This window comes from Erythrolamprus reginae, chromosome 9 (assembly GCF_031021105.1).
Source record: "Erythrolamprus reginae isolate rEryReg1 chromosome 9, rEryReg1.hap1, whole genome shotgun sequence".
Lineage (NCBI taxonomy): Eukaryota > Metazoa > Chordata > Lepidosauria > Squamata > Dipsadidae > Erythrolamprus > Erythrolamprus reginae.
The window spans coordinates 40,819,314-40,833,826 of NC_091958.1; the positions used below are offsets into that span (position 1 = coordinate 40,819,314).

Here is a 14,513-nt window from a genome sequence, read left to right on the forward strand (position 1 = left end):
ATGGATGGATGGATGGATGGATGGATGGAGGGATGGATGGATGGAAGGAAGAAAGGAAGGATGGATGGGTGGGTAGATAGGTAGGTTGATAGATAGATAGATAGATAGATAGATAGATAGATGGATGGATGGATGGATGGGTGGGTGGGTAGGTAGGTTGATAGATCACCATTCATCTGGTGATCATTCAGATTTACCCAGGGTACTGAAAATGTGACACAACCATTTTTCACTTAGGGCCACAACAGCATCCCCGTAGTCACGTTATCAAAATTTGGATGTTTGGCACCTGATTCATACTTATGGCCATTGCAGCCTCCTGGGCTCAGGTGATTCCCTTTTTGTGAAGTTCTGACAAGCAAATTCAATGGGGAAGTCAGTTTCACTTAACAGCGGCTGTCGCTAACAACTGCAGTCCTTCACTTAACAACTGGTAAAATGGGGCAAAATTATTCTGGGCTCAGTTGTGGCTGTCAGTCGAGGAAACATAAAAACATAGAAACCTAGAAGAATGATGGCAGATGACGCCCAGGTGCAGTAGCTTAATTACGCTGGACTCCACCAGCACTCAGAGCCACGGGGGCAAGCACACATCACTGTTCCACCTTAGCAGCCTCCCCTCTACTTCCAAGGTTGGTAAAATGAGGACGCAGATTGTAGGGGGCGATAGGCTGACTCTGTAAACGACTTAGAGAGTGTTTTAAAAGCGGTATATAAGTATAAACCATTTGCTATAATTTAGATGGAAGAAGGTATGCAAAGTTTAGGCAAACATTGTGGCATTTCCAGGTGGTTTGTCCAGAAGGCTGCAACCTACCATGATAGAAATATAAAGTGGATTGTTGAGAATCCCAGGGAGGGAGAAGGGTAGTGAGGCTGGCATGACCCCTTAAGACACACCCAGATTGTTCCCATTTCCTTCTGTGGTCCTCAGAGTGAGGCGGCATACAAATCTAATATATTATTATTATTATTGTTGTTGTTGTTATTATTATTATTATTATTATTATTATTATTATTATTATTATTATTATGTCAGTACAACACAGCAAACAAGATCACTATGTTGGATTTCGTATTTCATCACCAGTCGGGAGCTTCCCAAGCACCTAGGACTGCGTGATGTAGTGGTGAATTATGTTTGCCGATCCCAGTAAAGCGGCCTTTTGCAATTGACAGATGGAGATTTTGTCAATTCCGATGGTTTTCAAATGTCCGCTGAGATCCTTTGGCACTGCGCCCAGCGTGCCAAGTACCACTGGGACCACTTTCATTGGCTTATGCCAGAGTCGTTGCAGCTCGATTTTTAGATCTTCGTATTTCACTAATTTCTCTAGCTGCTTCTCCTCAATTCTGCTGTCTCCTGGGATTGCGATGTCGATGATCCATGCTTTCTTTTTCTCCACAATCAGGATGTCTGATGTGTTATGCTTCAGAATTTGGTCAGTCTGAAGTTGGAAGTCCCACAGTAGATTTGCTTGCTCATTTTCGACCACTTTTTCGGGTTTATTATTATTATTATTATTATTATTATTATTATTATTATTATTATTATTATAAAATAGTGCAACCAGTTTCTTCATTAAAAGAGAGTTGAGGAGCAAATCTCTGGGAAAAAAGTACCTAGAATACAGCATGTGTAAAAACTCAAAGAAAAGTAAAATTAGTTGAACAAATTCTGGTCTGCCTTCAGGAATGTTTAAAAAAACCTCTCCAACAACTCAGGAATGATACCTGTTTTGAACTAAGGTTCATGGCCTTTGGGATTGGGTGGTATAGAAGTCGAATAAATAATAAATGTCACACCAATTCTTCTTTAAATGGCTGAATGTGTTGACTTGAAAACTGCTTATAAACCCATTTAAAAAAAAAACTCTAATGGAAAAGGGAAATGCGTTCCCTTGTGGAAGACTGAATGGTGGTATTTTAATACTAGTGTAATTTGCAGTAGGTTTTGAAGTCCTGAACTGAGGATGTCAACAAAAGAAAAAGGAGGAATTAATCAGCTCCGTCGGGCAAAGGCACGTTTCAACAAGGGAGGATTTCTGGAAGTAGTTTAGCAACAAGAGAGGGAGGTTGGTTGGTTTGTTCAGGGGCATAATTAATACAAGAAAGGATGCGTTCCTCAGATCTCAGCCAGATAAGGCCAGTGGCAAAACAATAGCTTGTAAGAGAGGGAGTGAAAGATAGAACAAAAGTGTTAAGGCCTTAATTTATAGCGTAGTTTGATTGAATAAGACAGACCCAAATACAGTGGTACCTCTACTTAAGAATGCCTCTGCTTAAGAACTTTTCTAGATAAGAGCCGAGCGTTCAAGATTTTTTTGCCTCTTCTTAAGAACCATTTTCTACTTAAGAACCTGAGCCAGGAAAAATCTCTCAGGAAATTTGAGAGCGGCATGAAGGCCTGGCCAGTTTCCTGCCATTCCCCCTTTAATCCCAGCCATCTTGGGCTTTCCTGGGCTGCCAGAGGAGCCTTTCGGTGGCGCTTAAGGAGGCTTTGGCAGTCCAGAGCGAACAAAGCATTTTCCTTTCTCTGGGCGCTTGGAGAGAGAATAAACCTCTGCCAGCGCCCAGAGAAAAGAAACGCTCCCTTCGCTCTGGGCAGCCAAGGAGTCACCACAGCGAAGGACAGGCGCTGGCTACATATCTAGCGAGTGAGAGGAGAGGGGAGCCCTTCAGCATGGGAAGGAAGAGGCAGCAGGTAGCAGCAGCAGCAGCCAGTGTATAGGAGGCAGTCGCGCGGCGGGTGCCTCCTCGCAGCCTCAGAGTCCCTCTTTTTTTTAAGCCTTAAAGTTTTGGATTTTTTTGATTCCCCTCCCCTCCCCTCCTTCCTTCGGCAGCGACTCTCCTCCTTCTCTTCTTCCTCCTCCTCCTCCCACCCAAATTCCGAGCTTTTATTTCTTTCCTAATGGGTTTGCACGCATTATTTGCTTTTACATTGATTCCTATGGGGAAAATTGCTTCTACTTAAGAACGTTTCTACTTAAGAACCTGGTTACGGAACGAATTAAGTTCTTAAGTAGAGGTACCACTGTACAGTATTCATTTCCTTGTAGATTGCAGATGGTCAATCCTGCTGTTTCATGTGCCTATCTAAGGCCTTGAGTAGATGTGCTTGTCAGCTACCAGGAAGGTGCAAAGGTTATTTCCATCTTTGCAAAGGGTCTTGGCAGATGGAAATCAGTTTAGGAATGACAGTGTGTGAATAAGGGGACACAATCTGAAGTTAGTTGGGGGAAAGATCAAAAGCAACATGAGAAAATATTATTTTACTGAAAGAGTAGTAGATCCTTGGATCAAACTTCCAGCAGACGTGGTAGATAAATCCACAGTAACTGAATTTAAACATGCCTAGATGGATCATGAGGTCTTTTTCTGCCGTCAGTCTTCTATGTTTCTAATAACTTTATATACTGATCAGAGCAGAGGTGGGCTGCTAAGGTGGAACAGTGACGTGTGCTCGCTCCTGTGACTCTGAGTGCTAGCAGAGTCCAGTGCAATTCTGCTACTGCACCTGGGCAGGGAGTGGAATCTTGCGCGGACACGCAGGGGCGCCTGTGGGTCATGTGACTGGGTGGGAGTGGCCTACCGGCCAAGATACGTTTTCAAATAGGTGCTTGGACTCTTTTTCAGTTGATTAAGTCCCATGATTTGAATAGCCACAAAAATGACAAATGATCGACAGCATTATTGGTTGAGGAGCCAGTCACATTTGAAGGTTTTGTACTGAACCCACAAGGTTCAGTATGATAACAGATTAGGCAACGAGCCCAATTTTCTTTCATTGCTACAAAAGTCCAGTTCTAGATCATGATTAAAGCATTTATGGGTAAAACACACTATTCGTTTCCTGTTTTAAAAGTAATTAAGGATCATACGAAGATACTAGAGAAGGAAGGACAATAAAAAAACTATTAAGTATTCAATAACTAGTTCATAAACTTACTATTTATTTATTTGTTTGTTTTGTCAAGTACATATTGGAGGTATGTAAAGATATCATCATACATGATACTAGTAAAAAGAAAAATAAGGGGGAAAATTAGATATAACAATATTCAATATTCATATACTGTACATAATACACGTCTACGGAGAGGGGCGGCATACAAATCTAATAAATTATTATTATTATTAAATTATGATATTAGTAAAAAATATAAAATATACCCCCACTGCATCCACCCCGAGCCCCGTGGGGGCAGCAGCCCATTACTGGATTCGGGTACACACACACCCTCACCTTAGCAGCCTACCTCTGGGGCTGCGGGAGGACCCACGCTCGGCCATAGACAGGGCGGGGATGGGTGTGCAGAGCGGCCGCGCGGTCCCTTTAAGCCCTGCCCGTCTCCAAAATGGCGGCCCGCTCCGCCATTGAAGGAAGGCGCGGCGCCCGTGCTAAAGATGGCGCGGCCGGCTTCGTGCGTGACGCCCCGCCGTGCCTGACGCCCCGCCCCTGTCGCCGCCGGAGCCCTCCGCCCGCCTGAGCCGCCGGCCCGGTTGCGGCGCTGCCCCCCCCCCCCCCGTCCTCCCGCTCCGCTATGGCGGGCCGGGTGAGCGGCGCGCCGGCTTCGGGGCTGCCGGCGTCCGGGGCGGCGGGCCCAGCGTCGGCGGGGGGCAAGGAGAAGGAGAAGCGCTCGCTGGGGAAGCGGCTGCTATTCCGCGGGCGCGGCACGGGGGGCTCGTCGCTGGGCGGGCTGGTCAGCCGCGTGCTGCGGACGCTCTCCACGCTCTCGCACCTGGGCGGCGAGCACGGGGCCTCCCCGCCACGGCCGCCCCCGGAGCAGCCGCCGCCTCAGCCGCCTCAGCCGCCCGCGGAGGAGGAGCAGGAGGAGCGGCAGGCCGGGCAGGCGGGACCGCTCTCGGCGGCGGCGGCGGCGGCGCCCCCCCCCGTGTTGCCCCCCGGCCGTCGGGGCGCTGGTGCCCGGCGTGTCGGGGCTGCGCAACCACGGCAACACGTGCTTCATGAACGCCGTGCTGCAGTGCCTGAGCAACACGGAGCCGCTGGCCGAGTTCCTGGCGCTGGAGCAGTTCCGAGGGGGGCCGCCCGCCGAAGACGACGCTCCGCCGCCCCCCCCCGCCGCCGCCCGAGCCCCGCGCCGGGGAGGTGACCGAGCAGCTGGCCCAGCTGGTGCGCGCCCTCTGGACCCTCCAGTACACGCCGCAGCACAGCCGCGAGTTCAAGGTGAGCCCGGCCCGGCCGGACCCCGCAGTGCGGAGAGCGGCTCCCGGCCTCCCGGGTGTGGGGTGTGTGTGTGTGTGGGGAGGGTGGCAATAGTCTTTAGCCTTATGCACCGCTTCGGTTTATAGAGTCATCCTACTGCCCCCCAACCATCTGGCTCCTCATTTGACCCACCTGGGAAGGATGGAAGGCTGAGTCCAGAATTGAACTCCTGGCAGTGGGCACAAGGAATAATAATAATAATAATAATAATAATAATAATAATAATAATAATAATAATAATAATAATATAATTTATTAGACTTGTATGCCACCCCTCTTGGAAGGAAGGAAGGAAGGAAGGAAGCAAGGAAGGAAGGAAGGAAGGAAGGAAAATAGCAATAGCATTTAGACTTATAAGGTTTACAGAATCAGCATTTTTGCCCCCCACAATCTGGGCCCCCATTTGACCCACCAAGGGAGGGAGGGAGGGAGGGAGGGAGGACAATAGCATTTAGACTTATATACTGCTTCATAGTGCTTTGACACACCTCTCTAAGAGATTTAAAGAGTCAGCCTCTGGCCCCCAACAATTTGGGTCCTCATTTGACCCACCAAGAAAGGGAGGGAGGGAGGGAGGGAGGAAGGAAGGAAGGAAGGAAGGAAGGAAGGAAGGAAGGAAGGAAGGGCAATAGCATTTAGACTTATATACACCTCTTCCTAGTGCTTTCACAGCCCTGTCTAAGCCGTTTACAGAGTCAGCCTCTTGCCCCCAACAATCTGGGTCCTCATTTTACTCCCTTCAGGAGGATGGAAGGCTGAGTCAACCTGGACCTGGTGATGAGATTTGAACTGCTGAACTACAACTAGCAGTTAGCTGAAGGAGCCTGCAGTGCTGCACTCTAACCAATGTGCCATCCTGTCTCTGATTGTGGGTCCCTAGAAGCGCCTGGGCGCTGGGCGGTTTGTTGGAAATGTTGCCGAACTAGGAAAGATCCTCGGTGCTGGGAATGGCGGGGTTTGCTGCCTGTTTACATGCAGTCTTATGCCCTGTAAGGGTTGTTTTCTCCTTGGTCCATCCTTCATCAGGTTGTTGACTTCTGCTTGCTGGTTTGTCCGGGGTCAATCCCTGCTGCTCTGGGTGTTGATAGCCAAGATGAGGTCCTGGTCTTCGTGTTGCCTTTTTAGCTTTTGTATTGTCTCAGCAGCGTGGAAGTGTGGATTTTCTCCGTGTGCCCTTGATGGCTGAATTGATTCCTGTGTCTCTCCACCAGCTGAGTCTGTGCCTTCCTTCCACCCGCTTCCCTTTTGAGGGGATCCTTCTGTGGTTCCTGTGGCTTCCTTGATGGGTGGGTCCACCATTGGGTGAAAGGGGTCCCATCTGGTTTTGGGGCTCTGACTTTTTCTAATGTTACCCTTGTACAAACACCATATTTTTTCAGAGTATAAGATGCCCCTTTTTCCTCCCTAAAAGAAGCTGAAAATTCAGGTGCGTTTTATTCATTCATTCATTCATTCATTCATTCATTCATTCATTCATTCATTCATTCATTCGATTTTTATGCCGCCCTTCTCCTTAGACTCAGGGCAGCTTACAACATGTTAGCAATAGCACTTTCTAACAGAGCCAGCCTATTGCCCCCACAATCCGGGTCCTCATTTTACCCACCTCGGAAGGAGGGAAGGCTGAGTCAACCTTGAGCCGGTGATGAGATTTAAACTGCTGACCTACAGATCTACAGTCCGCTTCAGTGGCCTGCAGTACTGCACTCTACCTGCTGCGCCACCCCGGCTCATTTTATACTCTGAATGTAGGTTTTTTTGTAGCATTCCCCCCCCCCCTCCCTAACTAGGTGCTAATGATCTTCCCAGCTCTTTCTGGTTTGCAAGCTTTTTCATTGTTACTCTCTGTCAAGAATGTTTTCCAAGCCCTGAGAATCATTCCTCAGTGAAATGGCTTCCCTTCAGCGGTTGTGCGGGCTTCATCACTGGAGATTTTAAAGAAGAGACAACTGTCATTTTAAAGAAGAGATGTGTATGAAATGGTACATGGCCACCTGCTTGAGCAAGGGGTTGGACTAGGAGACCTCCAAGGTCCCTTCCAACTCTGTTATTCTTTTATTCTGTTAAAAGCAGAGACTAGTATTATACAGGGGTTCAGAACTACTTTTGCTTGCTTCGTAAAAGAGTCAGGGCCACTGAGTATTGTATTGGCAGTTCTGTGTTAGCAAAAACTTCAGAAGAGAAGGATTTAGGGGTAGTGATTTCTGACAGTCTCAAAATGGGTGAACAGTGCAGTCAGGCGGTAGGGAAAGCAAGTAGGATGCTTGGCTGCATAGCTAGAGGTATAACAAGCAGGAAGAGGGAGATTATGATCCCGCTATATAGAATGCTGGTGAGACCACATTTGGAATACTGTGTTCAGTTCTGGAGACCTCACCTACAAAAAGATATTGACAAAATTGAACGGATCCAAAGACGGGCTACAAGAATGGTGGAAGGTCTCAAGCATAAAACGTATCAGGAAAGACTTAATGAACTCAATCTGTATAGTCTGGAGGACAGAAGGAAAAGGGGGGGGGGCATGATCGAAACATTTAAATATATTAAAGGGTTAAATAAGGTCCAGGAGGGAAGTGTTTTTAATAGGAAAGTGAACAGAAGAACAAGGGGACACAATCTGAAGTTAGTTGGGGGAAAGATCAAAAGCAACATGAGAAAATATTATTTTACTGAAAGAGTAGTAGATCCTTGGAACAAACTTCCAGCAGACGTGGTAGATAAATCCACAGTAACTGAATTTAAACATGCCTGGGATAAACATATATCCATCCTAAGATAAAATACAGAAAATAGTATAAGGGCAGACTAGATGGACCATGAGGTCTTTTTCTGCCGTCAGACTTCTGTGTTTCTATGTTTCTATGTTTTAACAGTGTAATCGAACATTATTTATTTATTTATTTATTTATTTATTTATTTATTTATTTATTTATTTATTGTCCAATACATAATACACATTGAAGAGAATAGATATGTAATAATATAAAGAAAAGAAGAAAAGATATAAAAGTATAGGTGAACAAATTTGAAAGGAAGAAAAGATAAATGAGATAAGGAGAGACAATTGGACAGGGGACGGAAGGCACACTGGTGCACTTATGCACGCCCCTTACTGACCTCTAAGGAACCTGGAGAGGTCAATCGTGGATAGTCTAAGGGAAAAATGTTGGGGGTTAGGGGTTGACACTACTGAGTCAGGTAATGAGTTCCACGCTTTGACAACTCGATTGCTGAAGTCATATTTTTTACGGTCAAGTTTGGAATGGTTAATATTAAGTTTCAATCTGTTGCGTGCTCTTGTGTTGTTGCGATTGAAGCTGAAGTAGTCATTGACAGGTAGAACATGATTTATCTATTTCCTTATCTTAGCTTTCGGGAGACTTACGTTTGTCTCATTATCTCCGTCTCTCTCCTCCTTTCTTTTCATCCCTGTTCAATATTTTTCCATGGTGTCTCTTAACGGTTTGTTATCTCAACTTCATATCTCCTGCTCTGCTGTGCAAAAAAACCCTACTCCCTGCGGCAAAACAGCATGTTCCCCCCTGGCATTGCCCCATGCCCCCCCCAGGTGCCCCCACCCCACTATTTGAGAAACATTGCTATAGACCAGTGTTTCCCAACCTTGGTAACTTGAAGATATTTGGACTTCAACTCTCAGAATTCCCCAGCCAGCACATGCTGGCTGGGGAATTCTGGGAGTTGAAGTCCAAATATCTTCAAGTTGCCAAGGTTGGGAAACACTGCTATAGACTAACCTTTTAATGCTTGCAGAAGTCCTGATGGACATCTGGTTTCTTTCATGCCAACAGAGATGCGTTCTCCAGTTCTACTTCATAGTTCTCTTTGCCACAAGTTAAGTTAGCAGGGTTGCAAAGTCAACCTATGCCTTTCCATCAGTTGGTACCAGATTCTCCTGGAATTGGCAAAACCCAGGAAAGGTTTGAAAAGGATCTGGCTGGGTTTTGGATGCCTCACCCTGTTTGCCGTCTGTTTCGGTCGCCTAGTTCTTGCTAAACTTCTGACTATGGAAGAGACCCGGTCCCTCCCTGGAGGGAGCCCTCCTCTCTCCCTGAAGAGGTTCCACAGCTTCCCCGGGATTAAAAACCCAGGAAAGAAGAGATGCTTCATTGTTCAACTTCTGTTCTTCTGTTGGTAACTTCCCCAAGGTTCCTGCATGGAAAATCCTTCGTACAGATCTGAACTGCCCAAGTGCCGAGTTTAATCTCTGTTAGAAAAGATTTGATTTCTCTTAGAATGTATTTTCCTGCACTCTTTTGAATGGAGGTTTTGAGTAAGCAGTTGGGAGCGCGAGAAATTGGTAAGGATTAGAACATGGAGGTTTTGGGACTTCCCCGATGTGTTGGAAATGCATGAAAGAAATAGGGTCTTATTATCACCAATGGTGGACATGTAGCAAAGCCAGAATGTATTGGAAGATGATAGAGAAAATAATGAAAGAAATAGTAAAACAAGAGATAGAAATTACCCTGGAATTCTATCTATTAGGAATTACAAATCAGATCTATAAGAAAGAAATTTTATACTTAATTATATATATTTTAACTGCGGCTAGGATTATATATGCGTAAAATTGGAAAGGGGAGGATATCTCCAAAGAAGAAGAAGTCATCATAAAAATATTGGACTGTGCCGAGATGGATATGATGACAAGACGCTTAAATGATCAAGAAGATACGAAATTTTATGAAACATGGAACAAAGTTTATATATGGATAGATAAGAAAAAATAATAGAATATTAAGATACAAATGTGTAAATTGTTTTGGTTATAATAGCGTTAGATAAATTAAGTTTGGTTTAGAAATATATTAGAAATAGTTTATATACAAAGAATTATTATGAGAAGAATTTTCTTTAATGATAAGTTTAACAAATCTTTTTTAACATTCAATTATATATTCAATTATGTATTCTTTTGGGGGAAAGATCAAAGGCAACATGAGAAAGTATTATTTTACTGAAAGAGTAGTAGATCCTTGGAACAAACTTCCAGCAGACGTGGTTGGTAAATCCACAGTAACCGAATTTAAACATGCTTGGGATAAACATATATCCATTGTAAGATAAAATACAGGAAATAGTAAAAGGGCAGACTAGATGGACCATGGGGTCTTTTTCTGCCGTCAGTCTTCTATGTTTCTATGTTTCTATGTACTTAAATTCATACTTTTGAGATAAGCGGGGAAAATATATCCCCACCTTTTATGTGGAATGTATGTATGTCTGTTGTCTATTTTATGAAAACTAATTAAAAAAATTGAAAAAAAGAAAAAAAACACAGAGGTTTTGGGGCATTAAATGGGCTCCTGTCTTGGTGCGTTTTGTACAGCACGCTGCTGTTCAGATTTATTGCTTTTTCCCCTCCGTGAATAAAATCCCAGTTTCCTTTTGGCAGAAGTTGGGGAAAGGAGACAGGGACTGTTCTTCCCCATTCCCCTTTTCTCGCCCCTTGATGCTTGTAGCATCTTTCCCAAGGTTTGCCCTAACAACCGAAAGGGAGAACAATGGGGGAGATGGAAGGCAAGGGTTTACTCAGCTGTTCCGTCCAGCCCAAAACTCAACGGGAAAACCAGCCACCATTCATCTAGGCAGGGTGTAATCTGCCCCGAGACGTGTCAGCGCCTCCAGCAGAGAAACTGAGGCAGGCAGTTCCCATGAACAACTGATGTCCAACTGAACATCACCAGTTTCTGTCCTCTATTAATTCTGAAGTTCTCCCCACTCCACTCGTGGTAGCCAGGGCTACCCATCATCTTCTCTTCCCTTTCTAACGTGTTCTGCATAGATCCATCTGAACATAAACAAAGCAAATAAGAGATGAGGAACTCTTCCCTTTCCCCATCACCTGTGGCTGTCCCAGCATCGCCAAGCAGGGGCTCCATCATCATCATCATCTCCTCCTCTCCCTTCTCTTCCTTCTCTTCCTCTTCACCCAGAGGGTCGTTGGTTTGTGGAATTCACTTCCAGAAGAGGTCGTGACAGCTGTCAGCCTTGATAGCTTCAAGGCAGGATTAGACAGATTCATGGATGCCAAGCATATAGATGGTTATTGAAACAGATGTCCATGTGCCGCCTCTATGATGGTTGAGGCAGACAGGATTCCCTTGAGTACCACTTGTTGGGGGTCAAGGGAAAGGGAGGGTCTTGCCTTCTCTTTCTGCTCAAGATCTCCGTGGACAATTGGTGGGCCACTGTGGGACACAGAATACTGGACTTGATGGGCTTTGCCCCATTCAGCAGGGCTCTTCTTAGGTTCTTAGGTTCTTCCTTCTCCCTCTTCCCCTCCCCCTCTCTCCTCCTCCTATTCCCCTCCCCCCTCCCCCTCCCTTTTATAACTTCCACATCTGAAGGGGTAATAAGCAGTGATGGGCTGCCAACATTTTTACTGCCACATTTATTTATTTATTTAATTGGATTTATATGCCACCCCTCTCCGAGCACACATTGTGTGCGTGGTTTATTTTGTGGCTGTGGCTTGAGGATCAAGGACCTACAAAGCCCTTCATGGCATCGGACCAGAATACCTCCGGGACCACCTTCTGCCGCACGAATCCCAGCGACCAGTTAGGTCTCACAGAGTTGGCCTTCTCCGGGTCCCGTCAACTAAACAATGTCGTTTGGTGGGACCCAGGGGAAGAGCCTTCTCTGTGGCGGCCCCGACCCTTTGGAACCAACTCCCCCCAGATATCAGAGTTGCCCCCACCCTCCTTGCCTTTCGTAAGCTCCTTAAAACCCACCTCTGCTTTCAGGCATGGGGGAATTGAGACTTTCCCTTCCCCCTAGGCTTATAAAATTTATGCATGGTATGTCTGTATGTATGATTGGTTTCTTAAATTGGGGTTTTTAAATTAACTTAAATATTAGATTTGTTTACATTGTCTTATTATTGTTGTTAGCCGCCCTGAGTCTACGGAGAGGGGCGGCATACAAATCTAATAAATAAATAAATAAGTAAATAAATATATAAATCACGTGACCAGGTGGGAGGGGCTTAAAGCTCATGTGACTGGATGGGAGTGGCTTACTGACCAATACCCATTATTGCATGCGCCCCTGCCTTTTGCAACAGCTGAAGTCTCCGAACACTCTTCAAGGGTAGCCCCATGTCGAGCGCATTGCAATGTGTAGACATGGTGCCCTCAATGGCACTAGTGTGAGCTGGTCTAGTGACCACCGATATCCTCAGGAGAGACTCTGGGCATCCGTCCAGCACCGGGGATGCATTTGGCATGACTCTGAGAGGGTTTATTTGGCACCAAGTTGAACCTGCCTAATGCCCATCGGTCTGGTTCATTTTTTCTTTAGCTCATCTGTGGGGCCACTTTATTTCTTTACACTGGAGGAGGTCCATCATAGAGTGCCTGATTATGATGATGATGATGATGATGATGATGATAATAATAATAATAATAATAATAATAATAATAATAATAATAATAATAATATAATAATAACAATGGTAATAATAATAATAATAGTAATGGTAATGGTAATAATAATGATGATGATGATGATGATGATAATAATAATAATAATAATAATAATAATAATAATAATAATTTATTAGATTTGTATGCCGCCCCTTTCTGAGGACTCGGAGGGGCTCACAACAAATAACACATGAGATACAAATCCAATATGAAAAACAATTTAAAAACCCTTATAAAAATCAATCATACAGTTCAGACAAACCATACATGAAATGGAACAGCTAGGGCAGTGTTTCCCAACCTTGGCCACGTGAAGATATTTGGACTTCAACTCCCAGAATTCCCCAGCCAGCGAATGCTGGCTGGGGAATTCTGGGAGTTGAAGTCCAGATATCTTCACATGGCCAAGGTTGGGAAACACTGAGCTAGGGGTATGTCAGTTTCCCCAAGCTTGGTGACAAAGGTGGGTTACTGATACTGATCTAACTGTATCCTTGTTTGAGTAGGGGCTGCTGCGTGTGAGCCTTTGTTTGCTTTGGGGGAGCCCTTAAGCAGCCTTAAGAGAAGGAGCTCCTCAAGGGACTCTTTGGGGGAAGGACACTGTTTATTCTGTCTGGTCAAGCCAATCACAGTAGCTGAATCGCTCCTCCTTCAGAAATTTAATCCATCTTGAAGTCCCCCCCTGGTGAAACAATGTGGGGAAATGTCCATTTGCTGCACGCTTGGCCCATATTCTCAGTTGCTGCAAACTGAAAATCCATTGAGATGGAACCCAGCCTGGGCCTTGGAGGCCTCCAGGGCCTTATCTGCCAGCTAGGTTGACCTGTTTTCTTCCCGTCCTTGAGAGGGAAGGGTTTTCTGTCAGTTTGCCGCTCTTCAGCAGCAGGGCAGGGGGTGTTGGCTGCTGTCACAAGATGTAAACCAACACTCAGAAACTGTAAAAAAAGAGAGTGGAGCAGGAGGAGGAGGTGTTGTTAGGTATTTCATGACATTTTCTTTTTGGGAGGTGTTTGGCGGCACAAGGTTTAGCATTACATTGGTACCTCTACCTACAAACACCTCTACTTTCTAGATAAGAACCGGGTGCTCAAGTTTTTTTTTGCCTCTTTTCAAGAACCATTTTCCACTTACAAACCCAAGCCTCTGAAACTAACTGGAAAAGGCAGGGAGAAGCCTCCGTGCGGCCTCTCTAGGAATCTCCTGGGAGGAAAAACGGCCAGAAAAGGTGGGGAGAAGCCTCCGTGGGGCCTCTCTAGGAATCTCCTGGGAGGAAACAAGGCCGGAAAAGGCAGGGAGAAGCCTCCTTGGGGCCTCTCTAGGAATGTCCTGGGAGGAGACACATCCTGAAAAGGTGGGGAGAAGCCTCTGTGGGGCCTCTCTAGGAATCTCCTGGGAGGAAACACATCCTGAAAAGGTTGGGGAGAAGCCTCTGTGGGGCCTCTCTAGGAATCTCCTGGGAGGAAACAGGGCCAGAAAAGGCGGGGAGAAGCCTCTGTGGGGCCTCTCTAGGAATCTCTTGGGAGGTAACAGGGCCTGAAAAGGCGGGGAGAAGCCTCCGTGGGGCCTCTCTAGGAATGTCCTGAGAGGAAACAGGGTTGGAAAAGGTAGGGAGAAGCCTCTGTGGGGCCTCTCTAGGAATCTTCTGCGAGGAAGCAGAGCCTCCACCCTCCCTGTGTTTCCCCCAGTTGCACACATTATTTGCTTTTACATTGATTCCTATGGGAAAAAATGATTCTTCTTACAAACGTTTCTCCTTAAGAACCTGGTCATGGAACGAATTAAGTTTTTAAGTAGAGGTACCACTGTAGCTGTAACTCTCTGACTCTCCCCCGTTC

The 14,513-nt window shown here is 45.7% G+C and overlaps 1 protein-coding gene across 1 annotated transcript in view; it reads left to right on the plus strand.

The window, feature by feature from the left end:
• Positions 1-14,513, plus strand: part of USP31 (ubiquitin specific peptidase 31) — a 53,123-nt gene that overhangs the window by 1,958 nt on the left and 36,652 nt on the right. The window contains 2 exon segments of the mRNA XM_070760225.1: positions 4,755-5,075; positions 5,077-5,188. Coding sequence (XP_070616326.1) covers positions 4,755-5,075; positions 5,077-5,188 — 433 coding nt within the window.